The sequence below is a fragment of the Dermochelys coriacea genome, chromosome 18, assembly GCF_009764565.3.
Source record: "Dermochelys coriacea isolate rDerCor1 chromosome 18, rDerCor1.pri.v4, whole genome shotgun sequence".
NCBI lineage: Eukaryota > Metazoa > Chordata > Testudines > Dermochelyidae > Dermochelys > Dermochelys coriacea.
The window spans coordinates 6,579,843-6,602,728 of NC_050085.1; the positions used below are offsets into that span (position 1 = coordinate 6,579,843).

General features: G+C 47.7%; 1 protein-coding gene across 4 annotated transcripts in view; it reads right to left on the reverse strand.

The window, feature by feature from the left end:
- Window positions 1–22,886, reverse strand: part of LOC119845044 (protein-arginine deiminase type-2) — a 69,356-nt gene that overhangs the window by 14,142 nt on the left and 32,328 nt on the right. For 3 of the 4 annotated variants that reach the window (XM_038376776.2, XM_043500180.1, XM_043500179.1), the window contains exons 5-10: window positions 20,835–20,952; window positions 18,371–18,496; window positions 13,062–13,240; window positions 10,060–10,163; window positions 8,901–9,012; window positions 7,147–7,254 (exon numbers count right to left, since the gene is read on the reverse strand). In XM_038376776.2, the coding sequence (XP_038232704.1) occupies window positions 7,147–7,254; window positions 8,901–9,012; window positions 10,060–10,163; window positions 13,062–13,240; window positions 18,371–18,496; window positions 20,835–20,952 (747 nt within the window). Of the gene's footprint in view, window positions 1–7,146; window positions 7,255–8,900; window positions 9,013–10,059; window positions 10,164–13,061; window positions 13,241–18,370; window positions 18,497–18,721; window positions 19,391–20,834; window positions 20,953–22,886 lie in introns of those variants that run through there. The other variant, XM_043500181.1, reaches the window with a different exon arrangement.

Below are 22,886 nucleotides of genomic sequence, written 5' to 3' on the forward strand. Positions count from 1 at the left end.
TCAGGACATCCAATCTTAGAAAGTACAGTCCAGAGGGCACGGCGATTAACTGAATCAAAGGCTTTAGTTAGATCAATAAAAGCTATGTACAGTGGTCAGTTTTGCTCCTGACACTTTACTTGCAGCTGCCATGCTGTGAAGATCATATCCGCAGTTCTATGACATGGTCGGAAGCTACTCTGTGACTCTGGTAAAATTTCTTCTTAGAGGGGCAGAAGGCGGGTTGCAAGGATCCACGCCAGAACTTTGCAATGGCTAGGAGGAAGATACTACAATAATTTCCACAATCCACTTTATCTCCTTTCTTGAAGAGGGTAACAATCAGGGCATCCCGCATTTCACTGGGTATCTCCTCCTTTATCCAGATTTTAAGGATAAGCAGGTAAAGCTGCCAAATTAGCTCTGGTCCACCATCTTTAAAGATTTCAGTGGGGATCCCATCTAGACCTGCTGCCTTGTTGTTCTTCATCTGCTTGGTGGCATTGTGTACCTCATACAAATTGGGAGGGTCTCCGAGCTCATCCCTAAATTGTTGGTGTGGGATTGGCTCAAGGACTTCATCTGCAACCATAGAATTACAGTTAAGGAGCTCTTCAAATATGTTCTTTCCAGCGAGAATCGATGGCTTCGTTGTCCTTCTAAAGCGTGGTTCCATCCTTAGAGCCAAGAGGATTCATACCATGGCAAATTGGCCCATAAATAGCCTTGGTGGCACTAAAGAAACCACATGTATTGTGGATGTCCACAAGATGTTGGAGCTATTGCACTTTCTCAGTCCACCATTTGTTCTTGAGTTCTCTGGTTTTAGGCTGGATTTCCGCCCTCGCCTTGGCATGGGCTTCTCTCTTTATATTACAGTTTATATCATTCTGCCAAGCACGAAATGCCATTCTCTTCTCATTGATGAGTTGCTCAATTTCAGCATCATTCTTGTCAAACCAGTCCTGATGTTTTATGGTTTGGTAGCCTATGGTTTCCTCACAGGCATTGATGATTACTGCTTTCAACTGGCTCCAATGTTCCTCAATTTCTTCCAGAAACTCTGAAGGGAGCTTTTCTTCTAAGACTGCTTGGAAGTGGTCACGCTTAACAGAGTCCTTCAAATCTTGAACCTTCAACTTGCGTCTGATCTACTTCATTTGCAGACTCCATTTGGGAGCGATCTTAATTTTCACTGTGGATCGAATAAGGCGATGATCAATCCAACAGTCATCAGCTCGTCATTGCTCTTGTGAGAAGTACGTCACTATGAACGCGGGCACAAACTATGACGTAGTCGAGGAGATGTCAGTGCTTTGACTGTGGGTGTCTCCAAGATGTTTTGAACTTTTCCTTTTGTCGGGAGAGAGTATTCGTAATAATAAATCCATGTTCGGCACACTTGGTCTGGAGCAGAATTCCATTTGAATTGCTTTTGCCAACTCCTTCTTTCCCTATTGTTCCTTTCCACAGGTCTGGGTCTCGCCCAACACATGCATTGAAATCCCCCAGAAGGCTGATCTTGTCTTCTGTAAGGGTCTCTGATAAAATGGTTTCCAACTGAAAATAAAAATCTTCCTTTATATTCTCACCAGCATCCAGTGTTGGTGCGTAGGCGCTCACAATAGTTGCCTGTTGATTTTTGGTGAGCCTCAATCGGAGTGTCATAAACCGCTCATTGATCCCAACTGGTACCTCAGAAAGGCACCGTACGAGCTTGTTCTTTATAGCAAAGTCCACTCCATGCAAGTGGGCTTCATCCATAGATTTTCCCTTCCAGAATTAGGTGTATTCTCTTTTCTCCTCCCTCACCTGTCCTTCATCAGCTCTTCTAGTTCTGGACAAAGCAGCAATATTGATGTTAAACTGACTCAATTCACAAGCAATAATGGCTGTACGTCGCTCTGGTCAGTCGCTGTTTGAGTTGTCCATCAGGGTACGTACGTTCCAAGTTCCAAAGTTGAAAAGTTTATTACATTTTCGACCGCTGAGGTGGTGATCCTGCTGGATGAGGCTATCCAGCCAGGAAAAACAGAGGCAAGACTATTTTTAGGTTACCTTTTCTAACCCCCTCCCCATGTGGGGTGAGCAGAGTGGATCCTAAATAGGACTGCTCAGTTGTGGGTGCAGCTGCTGAGATGCTTGACCCACTTCAATCCTCGAGCAAGACGACTGTGTGTGTCATTCTGTAACTAGGAACTTCCGGATTTCACTGTCCTGTTCCTGTAGCCACTCACCGATCGCCACCGGACTTTTGATTTGCGCAAATGTTATTTTCCCCAAAACTGGAAGATGCCTGTGCGGGACTTCTTTTAAGGTGGGGAGATGGTGCACAATAGTCTCCACACTATCCTTGACCGAAAGAGGACTTGAAACCAATGGCACGGACACTGTGATGATTGGAGATCCTCTATCTGCTGCAGCCTACGTCCACCTTCACAGTAGTTGTAACATAACACAACAGTTATCCTCCGTCTGCTCTGCATTAGGGACTTCTTGGATCACACTTTGTCTGGAACCTCGCTCTTGACCTTTCTGCCATGGGTAGCCCTAAGGGAGTACATGACTCCAGGCAGCATCGCTCTCGGGATCATTGAGACACGCAAGCCTCTCTACCACTACAAGGTGGTGATCCATGGAGAGGAAATATGAACAGTACTCTATAGAAAATGAAACAATGAATTCACATGACTGGAATTCTTTTGGGTCATGTCGGTTGCTAATTTGGCTCCTGAACCACTGAGATCACTGGTCTGAACCATGGTCTCATAACCTGCTCAGCTGCTAGCCTTTCCACTGCTTCGTATAACACTTGGCACCAACCATTCCGTTCATTTGAGGATCTCAAGGTGATTTACCAAGGTTGGGAAATAATATATTTTATGCATGGGGAAACAGACACTGAGAAGTTAAGACCAACATTTGCCAAAGAGGCTATTGGTTTGGGATGCCACAAGGTTTTGGTTCCCCAACCCAAGACGCCTTGAGCCAGATTGCCAAAAGAGCTCAGTTCCCATTTAGGTGCTTAAAGTAAGCAGCCTGATTTTCATAAGTGCCTGGCACCTGGTACCCCCTGTTGTTCTCAAAGGGAGCTGCAGGGGGCTGAGTGTTTCTGAAAATCTCACCTCTTTATTTAGGCCCCTAAATGGGAGCTAAGTTATTTGGACTATCTGGTCCCCAGTGCTTGATTTTCAAAGCTTGTGTGTGCACCTAGCTCCAAATGGAATCAATAGGAACTGCTGGGGATCAGTGTCTCTGAAAATCAGACCCTGGATGTCTCAAGTTGGGCAGACAAATAACAAGGCAGCCAAAATCAGCAGCCATTTGAACGTTTTATCCCAAATAAGTAAGTGGCAGAACTGAGAACAGAACCTCAAAGTCCCTGTTCCCAGTCCTGTGCTCTAAGCACTGGTCATTGCCAGATCCTTATTTACAACCTCACTTAGATTTGCATTTTTGAGGGGGGAGCAGAAGGTCCAATTGATGGCCCCAGTAATGGATATTGCTTGACTGAGGCTAGTGGATCAAGAGGTCTCTCATGGGGTCTATAGAAGGGAGCTGAAATGAGAAGGGAAGCTTTGCTGATATCTCAGCTATGCTATTCAAACTTCCCGAGACTGAACGGTCTTGAAATCCCATTAGTGGTTTATCCCAGCAGGTGGAAAACTGCGGAGGTGCTGTATGGTGTTTCTGTCTCTGGTCAAAGCTGATCCTATAGGCGTGGCTTGCAAAAAGCCCACAGGCATATGGCTCTAGCCTGTTGGCAATGACTGTACATGGCAGGTTATAAGATTGCCGAGTGAAAATCTAATTCTAAAATATAAACAGTGGAGAAAAAAATATGCCCTGGATGAGTCTGCTTGGAAAAAACCCCTTGTGTGGGGCACAATCACCGTTCTCAATCACCTGCACATCTGTTTTGTTTCACAACGGGTCCGATGAAAGGAGTCAGCAGCTGATTTTGGCAGGGGAAGGAAGTGGGTTTTCAGCAAACGAAAGGCAAGACTAATAAGGCCATTTGTGTTCAGCTGTGCTCTGGGTATTTCCCCCCCACCCAGTGCTGCAAGATCTGCAGCTCCTCACTCTTGAGTGAGTCTCAGCTGTGGGTTAAAATGGCACAAGAGAATCAGCGGGTTCAGAGAGCCCCACCTGCAGCAGAACTAGCACAGATCTGCTTTGTGGTGGTGGTAGGATGGGATAGGGTTTGCGGCTGCCTGTACACTGTTTGGGGATGGCCAGGGCAGATGATCCACCACCAGTTCATTCAGTTCTTCCCTCCCTGCCAAAGGGGGGCACACTAGTGCTGTGTGTGAGGGGGTCTCCCCCCAGGTCCTAGATTGAAGTAGTGACCATGGGGTGGCTCAACACCTGCTCTATGAATTTGGGCAGAGGGGAAGGGAACGCCATCCTCTCTCACCCTGATGAAATTGCTCAAGGCCTTGCCTAGTTATTGCGGGAAGGGACTGGGTCTATAAGACATGCTAACTGTCTTTGTTTTAATGCACAATGGGGAGGGAGGCTGCCCGCAAGGCTCCAATCTCCGATACACCCTCGTTCTCCTCCCCACGGCCATTTCATCCCCGCTGCCCTGGGAGCATTCAAGCCCTATCAGCTCCAGCAAACTCAGTTTCACTCCGAGAGGCGAATTCCCTCGCATCTCTTTTTCATGCTGCGGGGGGAAAAAGTGTGGGGGTGCTAAATTGTGCCAGCTGGAAAATGAGATTGGCGAGATAGAAGAGGGATTAGGTGAGGCTTCAAAGCACAAGATTGGAATATAATATGTTAGCACTTCCAAGGCTGAAATTGCTTCTCTAAATACTAAGGAAAGAATGTATCAAGGGGGGCAGAGATAAGTAGTTGCCTGGCTTATTTGTAAAGAAGACGGTCAATGTGCTATTCCCATCCTGCATGACGACTCCAGAACTGCTTGTACTCATTTGAGGCACAGTAAATGATATATTTCAACACATTTGAAAGCGATTAACCTTCTCAGAGTGGACACATAGCAAAGGGAGCCACTTGTGTTAGTTCTGTGGCGCCTTGCTCTCTTCTCCGGTTATCAGCTGCGCCGAGAGATGGGCCTGCCGCGATTGGCTTGGGATCCAAACCGCCCCCCATGAACTCAGATCTGGGCACTTTCTGTAGAACAAATAGGAATTCAACCACCGAGCAAGAAGTAATGGCTGTGGAAAGCTCTCTGCTTGACCCCTCCCTATGCCATAGCATTGCTAGATGCCGACAAGGATTTTGCCTGCCCTCAGCTGGAGCTGTCTGTTGCAATCTCTGGATGGATCTGGCTGTGGGAGGTGGGTCACAGGGTTCAGAGCTCCACAGAAGGACACTGAGAGGCAGGGGGGATACCGTTTTTATAACAGAACCAGAATACCTATATGAATAATAAAAAAAAAAAGACACCAGCCTCCAGCATGTAAAGCCTGGGGATGGCTCTCAACCAGATGCCTTGCATTCAAGCCCTTCTCTGCACACACAGTTGCCTGTTCTCTACTCTAGCTCCCCAGGTTAGAGTCCCTGCTTTGATGGGAACCTTTCCCAGCCTAACTTCCGGAGAGCTGGCCCTTTACATTCAGCAGCGATAAGCCCTGAAAACAACCACATGGCAGCTGGCTGCATCCTCCCACCCACCCCGGTCCAGTGGGTAAGTGACTCATAGTAGGTTGTCCTTTCCTCTCCTTATGAAGGGGATGCCACACATTTACAGGGGCACAAAAAAGCCCTTGGCCTCAAATAAGCAGGATCAAGGAATCCCTGGAACTGTGGCAAGAAAACATGACTGTGGCCTCTCAATTTAAATAGATATTAGGGCTATCCCATGACCACCTCGATCTGGAATGCCTCGACACCTCGGCAAGAGAGCTGGGGATGTTCCCACCCCTTCTGGTAAAGGTCAGCAGGGAGAAATCCGAATGTTTCTGTGAAGCAGAAGAGTAGCTAGTCCCTGGACCAGGAAAGATTTAGCAGAAAGGGTGATTCATGGGACATGGGGCATCTCCCTTGATGGCTTGGTCCTGCCATAAGTGCAGGAGATTGGATTAGAGGACCTCTCGAGGTTCCTTCCAGTCCTACAATTCTGATTCTTTACTAAACTATGACCTATAACTTAAAAGCCTCAGCAAGCTGGAAGTAGACAGGGGGATAGTTACCTCTCTCGGTCACCTGCACAGCAAATAAATGACATTAAAAACTCATCTCGTAGCAATTTGTTCCAGAGTCTCCCTGCCAGCCTCCGCGGTTTCTCTTCTATTCATTTCCTCTACTTCTTTGAAATAGTAAATACTGGGGCCACATTCTCTGTTATGCTTTTGGGAGTCCAGTGAAATCAATACAGCTGCACGGTCACAGTGCAGAGGAAAATTTGGCTCTTGGTTCTTAGCAAAACTGTTTGAAAAATTTTAGACAGAAACAGTTTTCCAGCAGAAAAAGCTGTTTCAGCAAAATCAAAATGTTTCATGCGAACGTATCGATTTCAATGAATTTTCCGAAGTAAAATTATTGAAACAATTCAAAATTGAAATGGAGTGTTTCATTTGGCCTTTCTTGTTTCAGTTCACTTTGACTTTTATATTATAAAACATTGATTATGATATGTTATATTTAAAAGATTATATTTAATATCACATATATTTAAGATTGTATACATTTAATATTATAATATGTTTTGTCATTATCAAAACAAAATAAATTAAAATCCGAGAATCTAACTACCAATACAGATTTAGCATAAAGAGTTATTTGAGATTGAGGCTTGGAAACAATCAGACAGGTTTTCTGGTCACAGGGAAAGTAGGAAATGTTGACACCATGTGAACTACCCTTACAGAATTATGTTCTTTCACACTGGGAAGTTGAGCTCGGAGCAGCCTTTGGAGAAAGGTCTAAACAGATCTTAAACCCAGTCCTGTTTCAGGATCCATGACACAGACCCCTGAAGTCCAGATCCCAGCCCTCACTTAAGCAAATTCCTGTAGTCTTCAAAGGGAGTTTGCATGTACAGGGGGCCTCAAGATTTGGCTCCTATTCTTTTGTCACCTGGCCTAGAAGATGCTCATTGATGCTCATTGCGCATTGATAACCACAAGCCTCTCCCTCTGCTAGGAGACAATACAAAAGAGACCAAACATGTTTGCAAAACAGATAGGCTGCTCTTACCAGAATCTCTTTGATGGGAAAGTCTTTCAGGCCCCCATCTCTGGGAGAGTCCAGAACCACAGGAAAGCATTTGTGAGGAGCATGTATGTAACCAAACTCAATTTCATCCTGTCCAAGTGAGAAAAGCCATCTATTACATACAGGCAGATGGAGAAGAATTATCCCTCTCTAGTAACATGCTCATACTCAGCTAGGATGGCCACCTTTTCAAAAGGCAAAAGCAGGATGCAAGCAGGAGCCCCGCCCCCATCCATGGCCCCGCCCTCACTCCTCCTCTTCCCCTGAGGCCCCACCCCCTGGCTAGGCAGAAGCTAGAACCGGGTCGGGAAAGAGTTTCGCAGGGAGCACGGGCTGCTGTGGGGAGCCCTGAAGTCCCAGATTCTCCACCTGCCCTATGCGGTGGCTGGGGTGCTCGACAGCAGTCCCCAGCCTGTGTCCCCACCCCGCCTGGGCATGCCACCCAAGGCAGGTGGAGGGTTTGGGACTCCAGGGCTGCCCACAGTGGCCTGGCTTCCCTGGGCAGCTCTTACTATTGCTTGGCTCTGGCTTCTGGCCTGGCCAGGGTCAGAGCCTCGGGGGAGGAGTGGGGGGGAAGAGGAGAAGCGGGGGGGGGCTCATCGTGAGTGGGGGCTAAGGCCTGGAGTCATTCAGCCCAGGACCGGGACTAGAATTCTGCATTTTGGGACTGTCCCACCCAATTTGGGATGGGTGGGCACCCTATACTCAGCACTGACTGAGGCCCAGATCCTCAGAGGTATTTAGGCACCGAACTTCCACGGAGTTCAATAGGAATTAGGCAGCTAGTTACTGTGGAGGATGTGGGCCTTTCACCCAAGCTCCTGTTGGCAACTATCGGCCCCATTTTACAGATGGAGAGAGGGGTGCAGAGAAGGGAAGAGTTACGTTTTCACAAGCATCCGCTCATTTGGGGGGCCTCAACGTGTGGAGACAACTAGTGTCTGATTTGCAGAAGCGGCGCACCCCCAGTTCCAGCCAGCTGTTTTGTGCAAGCCTTCTTCCCCACTTGGACAGTGCCCCTCAATCCAGCCCTGCAGCACCCTGAACAGATCTGCCAGCAAGCCTCTGTTAGGATTCAGAGCCCCCTCCCCGATCCCCAGAGTGCCCCACCCAAAGCAGAGATGATCCCAGTAAGCTCCCTGGGGTAGGGACCATCTTTGTGTTCAGTGTTTGTACACCACTAGCACAACGGGGTCCTGTCCATCAGTGGGCTGCCTAGAAGCTACAGTAATGCCAATAAGGAACTGACCATCATCAAGCGAAACTTTGTAGTTTATATGATTCAGTCTCTGATGAGCTGGCCTTTTAAGGGGTTGGGCTCAGCTGCATCCATGCCAGGCTTTGCCCAGCTTCCCAGGATGTCATGTGATTGAACTAGGTCTGCTGGGAGGTATTAGGAAGGGGAGTGAGGCCAAGGAGACGGGGAGGCTGCTGGGAAGAGAGCAGATGAGAACTCGCTGGAGCTCCCATGGGAGAGAGAGACCTGCAAAGAGCAGGAGGTGAGAAGCTCCAGCTAGGAGGGCTGCAAAGGAATGAGTATGGAGGGAGAGCGCTAAGGAAGGGGAAATGGAGGCAGTGTCTGAAGCCAGACTGGGCAAGCCTTGCCATGGAGACTAACACAAACCAACTTCATTTAACAACGGCTTTTGGCTGGCAGGTTCTAACACTGGAACTGTTTAATGTACTAAAGGAAGGAAGAGTCTTTGTATCGTCCGCCATCTCCCACGCCACCTCACCTGCATCCAACGGTCTCCACGATTCACGTACCCAAAGCACACCTTCAGGTCGCAACTGGCTTTGCTCACTAAGCTCTTCACCTCCTTCAGGAAAAGATAATTATCCTTCACACTGTGAAAACAAAGGGAAAGGGGAAGACATTGGAAGAGGAGGCGGGGGGAGGGGGGAAATCTCACAAAAAAGGAGAGGGGACTGAAAATTACATTCCTTGTCCCAGGCCTCAGAAGTGAATTGTCGCTGGCAAATATACCCTTCCAAACTCTTACTGGGATGAGCACGGAAGCTGGGAATTAAATACTGTCAGTGGTGACATGTATGGATCTGGCCACAGCTATGAGGCTAGGCTGCTGTTGGCAGCATATTGCTGAGCTGGGTTCCGATGGATGGGTTTAGATTTTGGGCTGGGATTGGATTCAAAGAGCTCTATCTGTTTAGCATAAAAAAGAGAAGATTAAGGGGGTGACTTTTTGATCTACGAGTATTACTAGCTGATCACGAGTCAGATTTCAGCCACTGGATCGTGTTATACCTTTTCTTGTTTAGGTTTCACTCCTACATAGACCTGTTCTTGAGAAAGGACACATCAAGATTTTCAATATTTCAAGTGGCTTTCAGGTGATAACTCCTTTCCTACTGAAAACATGTGACGTTTGAAATCTCACACATTTTTGAATGGGACTACAGTTATTGTCACCAAAAATGCCACGCACAAAGAGTTCTGGGCTGGGAATGGCCCTGGAACATTTCAGAACATTTCTGATGATATTTTCACAGCTCCAGTAATAACCACACCCAGATTCCTTACCAGGTTGTCACGACAGTAGGTTTATGGATCAACCACACCAGTATTTCTAACCTCCTTTTGACTTTATATAGTCAATTGAGTGGATCATCCCTGGTGTAACTCAACTGTGGACTGGAGCTCCCATCATCCTTCACTTTGAATCAGCTGGTTGAGTCTGGCCATCCTGACTGTCAATACTTAATAGATTAACAATCAGTGGGACTGCTCTCAGCTCAAGTTTTTAGAAGGTTGGGTTTCTAATAGGTATATAGACAGGCACAGGGCAACAAAATCTGTTGGCCTGCACCATGCCCCACAATCATTTGTGTCCCAAGCAACAAGCTGGAACATGTACATGTTCACTGGCTCTTTACCTGCATACAAAAACGTTCACTGGTGCCAAGATGTTTGGAGTCATTATCCACGGAGCAACTCGGAAAACTACCGTGTCTGTGAAAATCGGAGCCCGTGGAATCCCCTGGAGGGGAAGCAGAACATCGCACACAATCAGCATGTTCATAGGGCTGCAAAGCTCAATAGTAACAACGCATGGGTGGGTGAACAGAAAGGGTAGACAATGGATGTATAGGTCGGCGTCCCTTCAGCCGCAAGTGAAACCGGCAGCTGAACAGGTCAACCAAGATTTGCTGAGCGCTGAACTCTTACTCCCAGAGTTGAGAGACATCTGCTAGGGATAGGTTCAGAGTAATTCACTCAACCCCACCTCGGTACAGTGAGATGAGGCCCCCTTCCAACCCTGAGGAGTCAATGGGCCAGATCAGCAGCTGGTGTAAATTGGCACAGCTCTATTGGCTTCCACAGGGCTACGCTGATTTACACAAGGTGCAGACTATTCTGCATGGCTCCTTTGGACCCTATCTCCAGGAACCATTGAGTAACTGTGGAAATTGTCCTAACGTAACCTGAAAGTTGGAAGGGTCAACGTAGCCATAAAGCAAAAGCAGTGGAGAGCTGAATGACTGAGATGAGGATAAGAGATGTGCTGTGAAGCGAAGAGATGCAGGGATGTCATGGGTACCCTTTTAATTTGGGATCTTATGTTGCATTCTAGGAATTCCTTACTCTATAGGTGGCTGCTTATTTGTGTTATGCAGCTACCGTACGCTCTGCACTGATATTGTCTGGGTACTGAGATTCCGGGGAAGTGCACATTTCTCGGGATATATTTCCCAGGTCCAGCTGGCTTGCAGCACCTCAGATTTGCCCAAATTGGAACGTAGGCAGTGGAATTTAGGATGCAGATATGGTTTAAAACAGTGGAATTTAGGGATGTAAATATCGTTTTAAAAGTTAACCGTTTAAACAATTACAAATATTTTGTTTAAACAGTTAACCGATTAAAGAGCCGGCTGGCTCAGCTCAGGCCAGGGCCGATCCGGCCAGCTGGTGCTGCTCCGGCTGGCGCAGCTGGGGCTAACACAGCTGAGGCTGCTCCAGCTGATACAGGGCTGATGGGGTTGGCGGGCTGGCCAGCCCAGGGGTTAACAGTTAGGGCAGGTTAACCGGTAAAACTAATGCTTACCTGTTAACAGGTTAACATTTTACATCCCTAGTGGAATTAACCTCACGCTTCTCTACTAACCTCCTGCCAGAAAGACACCCATGATTGCTATGTTCTGTAAACCCAATTCTGTGAGCAGTGAGGTCATAGAATCATAGAAGATTAGGGTTGGAAGGGACCTCAGGAGACCATCTAGTCCAACCCCCTGCTCAAAGCAGGACCAATCCCAACTAAATCATCCCAGCCGGGTCCTAGCAGGGAGATCACAGAGCCAACCCCCTATGCATGTCATATTACATGCAGCAGCACACCCTGGTCTCAGAGAAAGGCTGAGCCTATCAGCGGAGGTAAAGTTTCAGTTGTGGTCTGTGTCTCCATAAAATTCAGCTCACTCTAAACCACCAGAAACCAGGTGCAGCATGCTCTGAAAAGACACTGACAACTTAAAACACAAAAAGGACTTTGAAATAAATATATCAGGCCCGGGCCAATTTAAAGCTGGCACATTAGATGTGCTAAGTGACGTGTTGAGCTTTAACATCACCAGCTCCTTCTTCTGTTACATAATAGCTCTACTGGGGAAGACGATGGCTCGCACCAGCTTCTAGCTGGACCCCGCTGGGGAAGACCCCAAATTAACCTGAATGCCTGGAAGTCTCAAAGGGAGGGGTGGGAGGAGTTTACTACTGGGGTGCAGCCCCAGCAGAGAGAGGTTATATATCTCCCTCCACGCCCATTGCAACCCCACTGAGACATGGAACATTAAATCCCTTGTGGGCTTGGCATGGATCATCGTTCCCTCTAAAACAGAAACACTCACACAGCAGAGCGTTAAGACCCGGTGCAGGCTCCGCTTCCCACCACAGATTTCATTATGTTACATTTACACATTTAGCCTTTTGCTTTGAGAAGACATTATTTGCTTTGCCCAGGTGAGAATTTAGTGCTGAAGGACACAGCAGCCATGGAGACTGAAAACCTGATTCGTCCCCACCTTGTGTCGTCACTTACCCTCATGCAAAGTGACTGCAGAACTCTGCCGCTGGCGTGAGGATGCAGAGCATTCTTGGGGGCTGATTCTGAACTCACTCATGCCAGTTTTGCACTGGCAAGACTCCAGTGGAAGTGCTCCTGATTTACCCGGGGGTAGTGGTCAGAATCAAACCCTGATTTGGTAGCATTTTGCATCTGCTTTATCAGGGGGATAAATGATGATACACGGTGCAAGGCCATGGTCTAAAGTGACATCCACAAGCTGTCCACCCCATGTGCTTTAACGCTCAGTTGGAATGATCACTTCAAGGTTGGGATAACAGCGACTTAATGTCTATGGCTCATTCACTCCTTGGCCTCTCTGGTGAGTCTGCCAGTGAGGGAGCCAACCAGTGCCAACTATGGTGACATATGTGATATGGAGTCTATTCATGAAAAACTGAACCGAGACCCACCAAACTCACTTCATATAGGCCTCTGAAAAGTCTGCGTAACACCCTTCAGGCCCTATCGACTTGGACTGGATTTGAAGGAGCAACCTACAGGCTAAAGACTCCATTTCCCATTACTGATTCCTTGAGACATCCAGTCCCCATGCAATGATTATTGTAAGACAAGAGTGGCATAAAAGTGCATCTGGAAGGAAATGTAATTCACAAACATCCCTGGGTTTAGCACATTTGACCTGTTCTTGGGCTTCCAATAGTTACTGAAATAAATTAATCTCCCAGATGTTAGCTGAGTTACCTAAGGATGCATCATGCCAGTCGACTAATATTTCACAGCTTGCTAAACCCATGCAATTAAACATCCTGTTCCCAGGTGACATCATGCCCTCCCCTCCCTACCATGCCCAACAACCTCAGTTAATGACTCTAGAAGGCTGATGTTGATGGAGACCAGCCCAGAGAAGGTGTCATCCGGGAAGCGGAGACCCTCCACGAAGAACTCCAGCTCTGCAGATCCACCTGTATATTTCACCACATGATACAGCTTTCTCCTACCCAGAACATGGATGTAACGCTGACCAAAGAAAGGATCTAGAAGAAAAAAGGGTGTTGGGGAAAAGGAGTGTTTAGAAAAATGGGACTTTCCTGTAGCACATTCTCTCCAGCTAAGTAATTTTGTGGGGCTCCCTTCCCCGCTCACCCTTAAGAGGTCCATGCTTGCATCTTTAGTTCTATGGCCCACATGACAAAACTCTGGTGTCTCCAGGCCATAATTTGAGACCAGTTGTTACTCCTGAAGGAATTCTGCACCACTGCAGACACAAAGAATTCATGTCCCCACAGATTTTTTTTTTCTACTGGAGAGATGCTGCAGTTACACTTTTTGTCCAGCAGAGGCTGCTGTGGTGCCAGAGGAGAGGGCAGCCAGCCAGCAGAGAGGCTGCAGTCCTCACAGTGGGACCAGGTGAGCAGGCACGGGACAGATAGAGTGGGGCACACAGGGCTGCTGGGGGATCATGCAATGGGGTTCAGAAGGACTAGTGGGAGGACACACTGGGGCATGGGCTCAAGAGCTATTGAAGTGACAGCATTGAGCCAGGGCTGAATGGAAGGTGGGCTGCAGAGCCACATGGGGATGGGAGGGTGGGGATGCAGGACCACATGAGGATAGGGGTAGATGTGTCATACTGAATGGGAGAGGCTAAGGGTCTGTATGGGGGAGGCTCCTCACCTCCCTAACAATCCCCTCCCCCATGCAAAAAAACCCACCCTGTTCCATACTTCTCCCACCCACACCCAACAACCCTCCAGGTTCACTCTCAGGCTTCTTTCCAGCAATTACTTCCTTCTCCCTCAGCTCCTCCTTTACCCCAATTCCCCCAAGCCTTTGAACTGCTTCTGAGGGGTGCAGGAAATACATTTCTGAATTGTAGTTGAAATGAATTCAAAGTTCTGTATTAATATGCCTTGTAAGAAATCTATTTGTCAAAAAACATTTCCTGAATCTTTTTATTTGTCTGTATTGTTACAGACATACTGGCTGACAGGTATTTTGAAATAATTGAAACTGGTGTGATTATACTGTGTTATTTTGACAAATAAAATATGCAGAATGTTAAAATATTGTGTGCAGAATTTTTAATTTTATGGAGCAGAATTCCCCCAGGAGTAAATCACTGTGCTCCACAGATACAACCGGAGACTGTCACTAGTCTTTTAAATAGCCAGTTAATAAGTTAATTAAGTGGAGGGGTTAGAAGCCCAAGTATCCAGCACTCCAGACCACTGCACTGTCATTTGAGCTAAGGGAATGGCTCCATGCAATCTTGCCAAGCCGGGTTCTTAGATTTCAGTCCCAGAAAGGCAGGGCTCTCCGCTCCCTGGAGAGCTGTGGCGTGATCATGCACTGACAAGCTGCAGCCTCATACAGAGGTTTTCCTATAAGCTTCAGAGAACAATTTTTGTTTAAACCCCCGTCTCTGTTTCGGCTGTTCTTTCAGCATTGTGGCTGCCAGGTTTTAGAGGCACTTTGTATTCTAGGGTTTTGAATGTGCTCTGTGGCCTCTTGAAGGCAGGATCAAAGCCGCATCCCAGTGACGTTTCAGGCTTGGTCCCAGATGACACCACAAAATTCAGCTTTAGAGCCTCCTCTGCCCAAGAGTAGCTGTGGCTACTCCTTAATTCACTGCCACCAGGGCGTGCATTTTGTCCTTTCAGGTATTTAGGATAATACTCTTATAGTGTCATTGAGTTTAAGGCCAGAAGGGACTGCCAGATCAGCTGGTCTGTTCTGTATATCACAGGCCATCAGCCCCACCCAGCATCCGGACACTGAACACAACCACGGTGAGCCAGTTAAGGAATCTTGGACTGAGCTTAAAGAGAGGAAGAATGGCCCTGTGGTTAAGGCACTGCCCCTAGAGTTGGGTGAATTTTTTTTCAGGGAATACATTATTCACCAAAAAATGCACCTTCAGGCCACCTTGAAACATTTTGTTTTCAAAACGATACATTTCAACACAACATTGCATTTAGAAATGCAGCTAGATTTAATGAACAAACACAGAAAAGGAGTACAAACGCCCTAGGCTAATATGAAATGTTTCGTTCAACCTAAAACAATTTTGGGGGAGAGGAGTTGGGTTCGGCCACCGAATCAGAAAAAAATCAGTGATTTGCCCAGCTCTACTCAGGTGCTCTGGGATCAAATCCCAGTTCTGCCACAGCTTCACTGTGTGTCCTGGGAAGCATCACTTCACCTCTTGGTTCGCCATCATTAAAACAGGAATAATAATCCTCTCTTTTGGGCCAGCGGCTAACTCATTAATGTGTACCCCAGCACAGTGGCTTTACCTTAAAGCAAATAAAAATGATAATAAAGATTGGGTAAATCCCGTGTCCCAGAAAGGGTGCTTAAAAACACAAGTTTAAGAGCAATGAGCCAGCCTTGAAAACACTGTAGATTTCCTTTCACGTATTATATTATTACATTGTTTTGAAAGGATTCTAATGCACATGGAAGAAACTCAACACCCTGCGAAACACCTGTGCCAGCTTCACTCCCTGTCTGAACGACTCAGAAGCATCAGAGAAATTGAGGTCAGGCAGGACAAGCATTTCAAACCGAATGCATGTGTCCTGGTTTAATGGACGGGTGCTAGCTTTCTAGCAAGGTCCCAATGAAGGAAAGCTCTGAGAAGGAAGCAGCCTGGCTTTGTGGCTAGAGCCCTAACCTAGCACTCGGGAGACCTGAGCTCTCATCCTGGCTCTTTCACTGACTTGTATGTTGTGTCCTCTCTCTGTGCCTCAGTTTCTCCATCTGTAAAATAGTGATATTCATCCTGATCTTCTTTGTAAAACACTTTAAAATCTACACATGAAAACGTGCTATCTAAAAGCTAGGGATTATCCTGGCAAGATTTTTTCCTGGCAATGATTTTTAAAAGCCTCTTTGCTTTGATTATTTCTCCCAATCTAATAAAATTTCATCTGGGTGATATGGCTCATGGCAGTTAAAGATCTGGTAGCTAAGTCTCTCTTTGGCTATTAATTGGAACCCAATCATAGGCAGACACTGATTTTTTTTTTAAATCAGCCCAAACCCCAAGTCAAATATGCTCTGGCATCTGTAACTGACTGCACTGCCCTGGTATGAACGGCCAGCTCTGGGAGAAACATTAGGCCAAAGGCACTTGCCAGAGATGCTAACGGCTCTGCTCTCTGTAACATGAGGTATTTATTTAATGTCCAGAGAGAGAACACAGTGCTCACATCAAGGGGAGCTGGCAGGGGAATCAGAGTGGAATTTTGGCAAGGGAGTGGGATCAATTCATAACTCATTCATTCACTCCCTGGCAGCTCTCAGTGGTGGGCAGGTAGTTAGCCTGGTGGATTCTGGCTTTGCATTGCACTGAGCTAAGGCAGAATACATCCCTGGGGGGAAGGCCTCACCATTTCACAGCTCCAATAGGAAGTGAAAGTCCTTGGCAGCTTTAAGCATAGCATGCCCGGTGGGCATTGCCCCGTCTGTGTGACTGTGGGAGATACATTCATGTCACCACAGGATTGCTCATCGAATGATAAGGTGCTAGCACAGGTAAAGCGGGTCAGCTGTGTGGGTGGTGCCTTATGCTAAGATCCACTCAATTCTCCTAAGCTAAGCAACACAGGGCCTGGTTGTTCAAGTAGTTGGGAGACTGCCCAGCAACACCCGAAGTCTATAGCAGGGGTGGCCAAACTTTCTGAGCTGCATATGATAATCTTCAGAAGTTCAAGTGCTGGGAGTGCTAACTGGCGCTTCAGACCTGTGGGGTGCGCCTGCCCTGGTTCTCGCCCTGCAGCAGGGTGGTGGGGTGAGGGATTCTGCCCCGAGCCCCAGCAGGTGCCTCCCGTGGGGCAGAAGTGCCAAGACCCCTCTCTCCATCGGGCAGAAGCTCCTAACCCCACCACCATACGGCAGAAGTCCCGAGCTCCTGACCGACACTGGTAGTCGGAGGAGTGGGGAGGCTCCGCAAGCCGCACTTTACCTGTAAAAAAGCCACATGCGGCTTGTTTGGCCACCCAGGGCTACAGTAAAGCATGGTGGGTATTCAGTGGGAATCAACAGTGCACACACGTTTCCCTTAGAAGACGAACAAAATCATCCAAGAATAAACCTAACACAAACCTGGTCACCCCAAGGACCCCATAACCCGATTCTGAGTCCACTCCTCCGTCCGTCTATCCCCATTGCCTGTAACTACCCCCAATGGTTTGCCTTGTAATCTGCTTAGACTGGGACATGGTCAGTGCATCTCCTTGCAGTGTAAAGCACCATGCAAACGTGTAAAGCACCATGCACACCATGGACAAGCGTGAAATTACAAGATCAACTTGGCGTGGTGAAGATTCCAGCACAGCCATGCTATGGCTTGAGATTACAGGGTACGAGTAGTGGAGTGGGGGGGAATCCTACACAGACCTTCACCATGTCTGTTTCCAGCAGTGTTATCCCTCGGCCCTCACTTTCTTTGAAGGTGAACTCCACCCTCAGGGAAAGCAGACATGAGATTCCAGGAAACAAAACATCTTGTGCTGCTTTTGCTCCCAATATGTCCGATGGAGACCGAGAGAGGAAGGGCCTGTTCCCAAACTCCACCCACAAACGGAGAGAAGTCAGATAGCTTTGCTACATTAACGAGTGGGGAAACTCGTAAACGTCAGCACTGCTTGGCTCATCATAACGCTTCAGAGTCAACACCCCATTGGGAGGGAGGAGGCAGTTCGCACTTCCCAGAACAGATGTTTCTGTCACATCTCTTTGAGACAGGCACATCTCTAGTATCGGACAGACAGCATGGCTTCAGGGTCCATATTGGGAAAGCTATCTTTGCAACTATAAAGCTAGAAGCCTAGGGCCACAGCCTAGTCTGTCCAAGGACTCCTAATTGATACCAGCCCGAGCAAGATCAGGTATTCTTTTACATGACAGTAAACTTTAAATTCTGGGGGAAATGCTGGAGCCACCAGAGAAGTGCTGGAGCAGTGAACTACTGCCCACTGGGTGAGTGATTCCCAAAGGGTCAGTTGTTTTAGTGGGAGGGGTGTGCATGGAAAACCTCAACAAAGCGCATACAGGAACCAAGAGAAAAGGAAAAGAAGAGTTTGCAGCACCAGAAAGGGATAAAAAGCATCATGAAACGGGGCGGGGAGGGGAAGAGAAATATAAGAGGAACCACTTACTCTCCACATAAAAGACTCCTACTTTGTCAGAGTCAGACATAGGAATGTAGAGAACCATTTCATACCCAGCAGGCAGCCTTTGGGGGCCTTCGGTTCTCAAGATCATCCGAGACATGTCCCGCAAATCTAAAAACAGAAACAAAGGCAAAATGAAGGCAGGGCATCGGATACAGCATTGTCACCGCTTCCGTGGTTATTGAAGTTATCAGCTAACCACTGTGTGTGGCAAATTAATGAACAAGAAACATATGGAGGTGGGTGCCTGGGTCAGACTGGGGAAACCAGAGGTGAGCCGTGAAAAGACCAATAAGGGCAGTTGTAGGCACCCAAAGTTTCAGAGAATTCACAAACCGATTGCTTCGGCGCAGAGGGCTCTGGAGAGGAAGACAGTGATCACACTGCTGTGTGCATCCGATCCCTGGTTTAGAGACGCATGGTCACGCATGCGACCATCCTGCTGCCAAATCCCAAAACGAAGGATGAGAACCACACAGGGGCAGACCAATCTCTTTAGCTTGAGCAACAGCTCCATTGCCTGAGTGTCATAATTCAGCATTTCTGATGCAAACAGCTGCCAGTAATAAGAGAGAGACTGCCAGTAGCTTGCTCACAGAGAAGCCTGCTGTACAGTTAAATAAAAACAGTAGCATCAGTCCAGTGTAATGAGGCACAAGGGAGTGGTAGGTCAACATGTACGCTACAGCGGCTGATAGGCAACCTGGGGTCTTCCCCTTGATTACACCATCCAGTTATTACTGGAGTAAGTGGAACCCGTATGTTGCATCTGCTCTTCACAAGTTCTCTGGTTGCTGTGCAGGGGAGATGCTGCCCTTCCCCGTTGTTACTGGCCTGTGAATCTTCACATATGTTGAAGAAACAATTTCCACTCTGGCAGAGGTTTAGAACTGGGGAGCGAGCACTTTGTACCCAAACTCCCCCTGGGCTCTGAAAATCTGGCCAGGTTCTTCCCTTTTCTCACATCGTCACTTGTCATAAAGACTCTGCAGGCCCAATTCTGCCCATAGTGGTATCAGTGTGACTTCCACTGTCTTCAGGATCTGTCCTTTTACCCCATGCAACCTCACCGAGGCAACTGGCTCACACAGATGTAACAAACTGAGAAGGGAATTTGGTCCTGCCATTGGAACTTAGTTAAGGATTCTGTTTGTGATGCAGGAGCCAGAAGAGAAGCCAGCTCACTCACGGATGGGTTGCTAAGTGTAGCACGGCAGGCACTCACCACCACGGCGCCTCCTGCTGGTCATCTGGGAATTAGCTCAGTTCCAGCCTCGGAGTGCCTCCTGCTAGCCGGTGTCTTCCTACTGGTGCCGGCTTCCTCCTGATCTCCACCACTTATAGCACTTCCGGTCCTGCGTCCCGCCCAAACCCCAGTGCCTCTTACCTTGGGGTGCTGCCCCACAGCAGTGCTCCCATAGTCTGGGTCTCCCCTCCCCGGGGAACCCAATCCCCTAAGCCCACCTCGCCTCAGTGACCCACTGCCAGTCCTCATCTAGCCCCTTCCCTCAGGGGCAAACGGCAGTCTGAAGTGGCCACTCATCATTGGCAAGGGGGTTTGGACCTGCTGCCTTTCCAGCCCCAGCTGCCTCCCTGCAGCCCTAGTACTTCCCCTGGCCTTTAGCAAGGCCTCAGCCTGGAGATGCACCAGGCCAGAGCTCCCCAGCTCTGCCTGCCTTTCCCCAACTCTGCTCTGCCTCAGGTACCCTGCTTGCTCTCCCAGGCAGCCTGGTCCTCTCTCTGATCCTCAGCTGGAGCAAGTCTTCTCTCACTTCCTCCGCCTGCTCTTTCATCAGGGTCAGCAGGACCCTAATTGGGTATGGCCACATCTGTGACTATTTACCCAACCAGCCTCCCCTGGCTGCTTTTAACCCCTTCCTAATCGGAGCGCGGTGACCAACCTGCTACACTAAGCAAAGTAAAACTTACTCATCCCTAAACTGATCTGCCTCTGACCTGCCTCAAACACATGGGATGTAGATCTGCAGAGTCCAGAGTCAATCCTTATGTAGTTGCTTTCCAGGAGAGAACCTCACTTTAAAAGGACACTGAAGGATCAAATTTGGCCCCAAATGCAAGTTTAGTGTATAGAAACTTTTTAAAAAAGATAAATTATACCATATCAGAAACGGGGGGGGGGGGGGGGGGGGGGGGGGGTTAATGAGTAACCCATTCCTTTGTAGTTTTTGCAGCTTAAACACTGCGGCGTGGTGCTAGTGCATGAGAACCTTAACAGTGAAAGCGACGAGAAAGTGAAATAGACTTTTTTCATCATCTGTGCAAATGCAACAGCGACATGAAAGGTAAATTCACTTTTAAAAATTCTCCCTGCTTTGATAACCTGCGTTGTTATTAGCAACATAGAAAAGGAAATTTAAAAAAAAAAACAACACTCTCCAAAGAGTTTTAACCCAACTGTGAGTTACAAAGGACAGGGGTCTGCTTATACCTTCTTTGCTGAATATTTTTTCATCGTCGCAATCCAGTCCAGAGATAAAAGGGTTGTCCTTGTCGCAGTTCACCAGCAGGATGGCTCCTTGCCCGTCTGGGCCCCACGTCCATGTTCCCTGAAAATATAACACTCTGGCTTAGTGCGTGGGCTCCCATGTCTCCCTCTAGTGGCCAACCCCAGTGACTATAAGCCTGTTACTCAAAGAAAAGAATAATTCCTTTAGCTCCCAGGATTGGAGGCCTGTGGTTTCAGTGCATTCAGTCCTCACTGATAAGAATGGTGTCTGCACATGTGTGACCCCAGTTTGTGCCAAACAAATTGAAGGCCACTTTTAGTAAGAGCATCTCCAAAAACCCATAGCAGCCTAGGTGAGCAGAGAAACTCTCTCCTCCACCCCTTCCCAGCACCTGCTACGATCATCAGACACCACAATAATCTATCTTTACCATCCCTTCCGGTCCTAAACTGCTCTGCAGTGTTGGGGAATGGTGTGTGCGGGGGAAAGGGAATCTCTAGCTAATGAAAGGATGCGTCCTCTGAACAAGCTGGAGAACTACACATGCGTTGCGTGGAGACCGCAAGGAGGAAGTTGCCTTGGAAGAACAGGATGCTTTTTAAAGCCAAGAATGAGTGGCTTGATAGCACCACATGGAGGCCTCCTCGCAATGGAGAGAAAGCGGCTTTGATGAGGGCGATAAGGAAATGCATTTGCCTTGCTGACTTGGTTGCATGATACTTGTTCTGTCGTGACAGGTACATTGTGATGGTGACTTGTCTGTGAGCAAAGCTTCATGTGAGATGGAGGGGGGCACAAGGACAGAGACACCCCCTCTACCTGTTTGCATTATTCCTCTGCTCTAGCATTTGTTTTAATAGGTAGCTAGGGAAACATTTCCAGGGGGGACTAACAAATTTATTAGAGCATAAGCTTTCGTGAGCTACAGACTGTGACATCTACTCAAGTGTCTGCCACTCACGATGCAATGACTTTGAGACAAGGGCTGGAAACAACCTGCCGTGAAGGGATCTGTGCTTACATACTATGTTGATGGATCATCCCCCTTGGTCCCCCATTGCTTCATTCTCAGGACCACTGCCTCGTCTTCTGCAGGCCACAGATTTGTTTTTTAAAAGCAAGCACCCATTGGCGCCAGGAGAAGTTGGCACCTGGGACTGAGATACCTAAACAAGGGATTTAGGTGCCGAGCTCCTTTCGGGCATTCAGGACCTCAGCCAGATCCTCAATGTATGCAAATCAGCATAGCTCCATGGAAATCAGTGGGGCTGTGCTGATTTATGTGGGTGAGGATCCAGGCCTCGGACCGCACCTCTCTCCGCTCAGGCTATGCCATTGACATGTATCCTGAGCAGCATCAACTGGTCATAGACGAAAAACTGTAATGAGCAAGCAGACTCCGAGTGAAAAGATTGTGAGCAGATCACATCTTTACCTTGAGATAACTGATTGAGAAAGGGCCAGCCTGCCAGAGAACATCTTGAATGTCATAGATTTCACCAGAGCTTTCGACTGCATTCATAGAGAGTCGCTATGGAAGATCTTGTGACAATATGGGCTTCCAAGAAAGATACTGTCACTGGTCAAGATGAGTACGAAGGTTCAAAATGGAGAGAAAATGGCGAGACCAATCATTTTGATATCATTACTGGAGTACGGCAGGGTTGAATCCTATCATCCTTTCTTTTCTGCATTATGATCGCTTACCTGATGTGAAGAGCAACATCAAAGGAAGATACAGGAGTTATATGGAATAGAGGAAAACTTCAAGTTCTTGACTTTGCAGGTGACATTGCTCTGTTGGACACAGATGATGATGCCATGGAAAAGACCCCTGTCAATTGCAAGTGTGAGACTGCCAAAGTAGGATTAACTATTGGCCCAAAGAAAATTAAAGTCAGGACTGTTGAAAGAGGAATTAGCAGTGAGGTATATATGTGATTGACAGTGTAGAATATGGCATGGTTAATGAGATTGTATACCTTGGGATCATAATCTGTGCTGATGGCCAACTCCATAAAGAGATGGAAGCA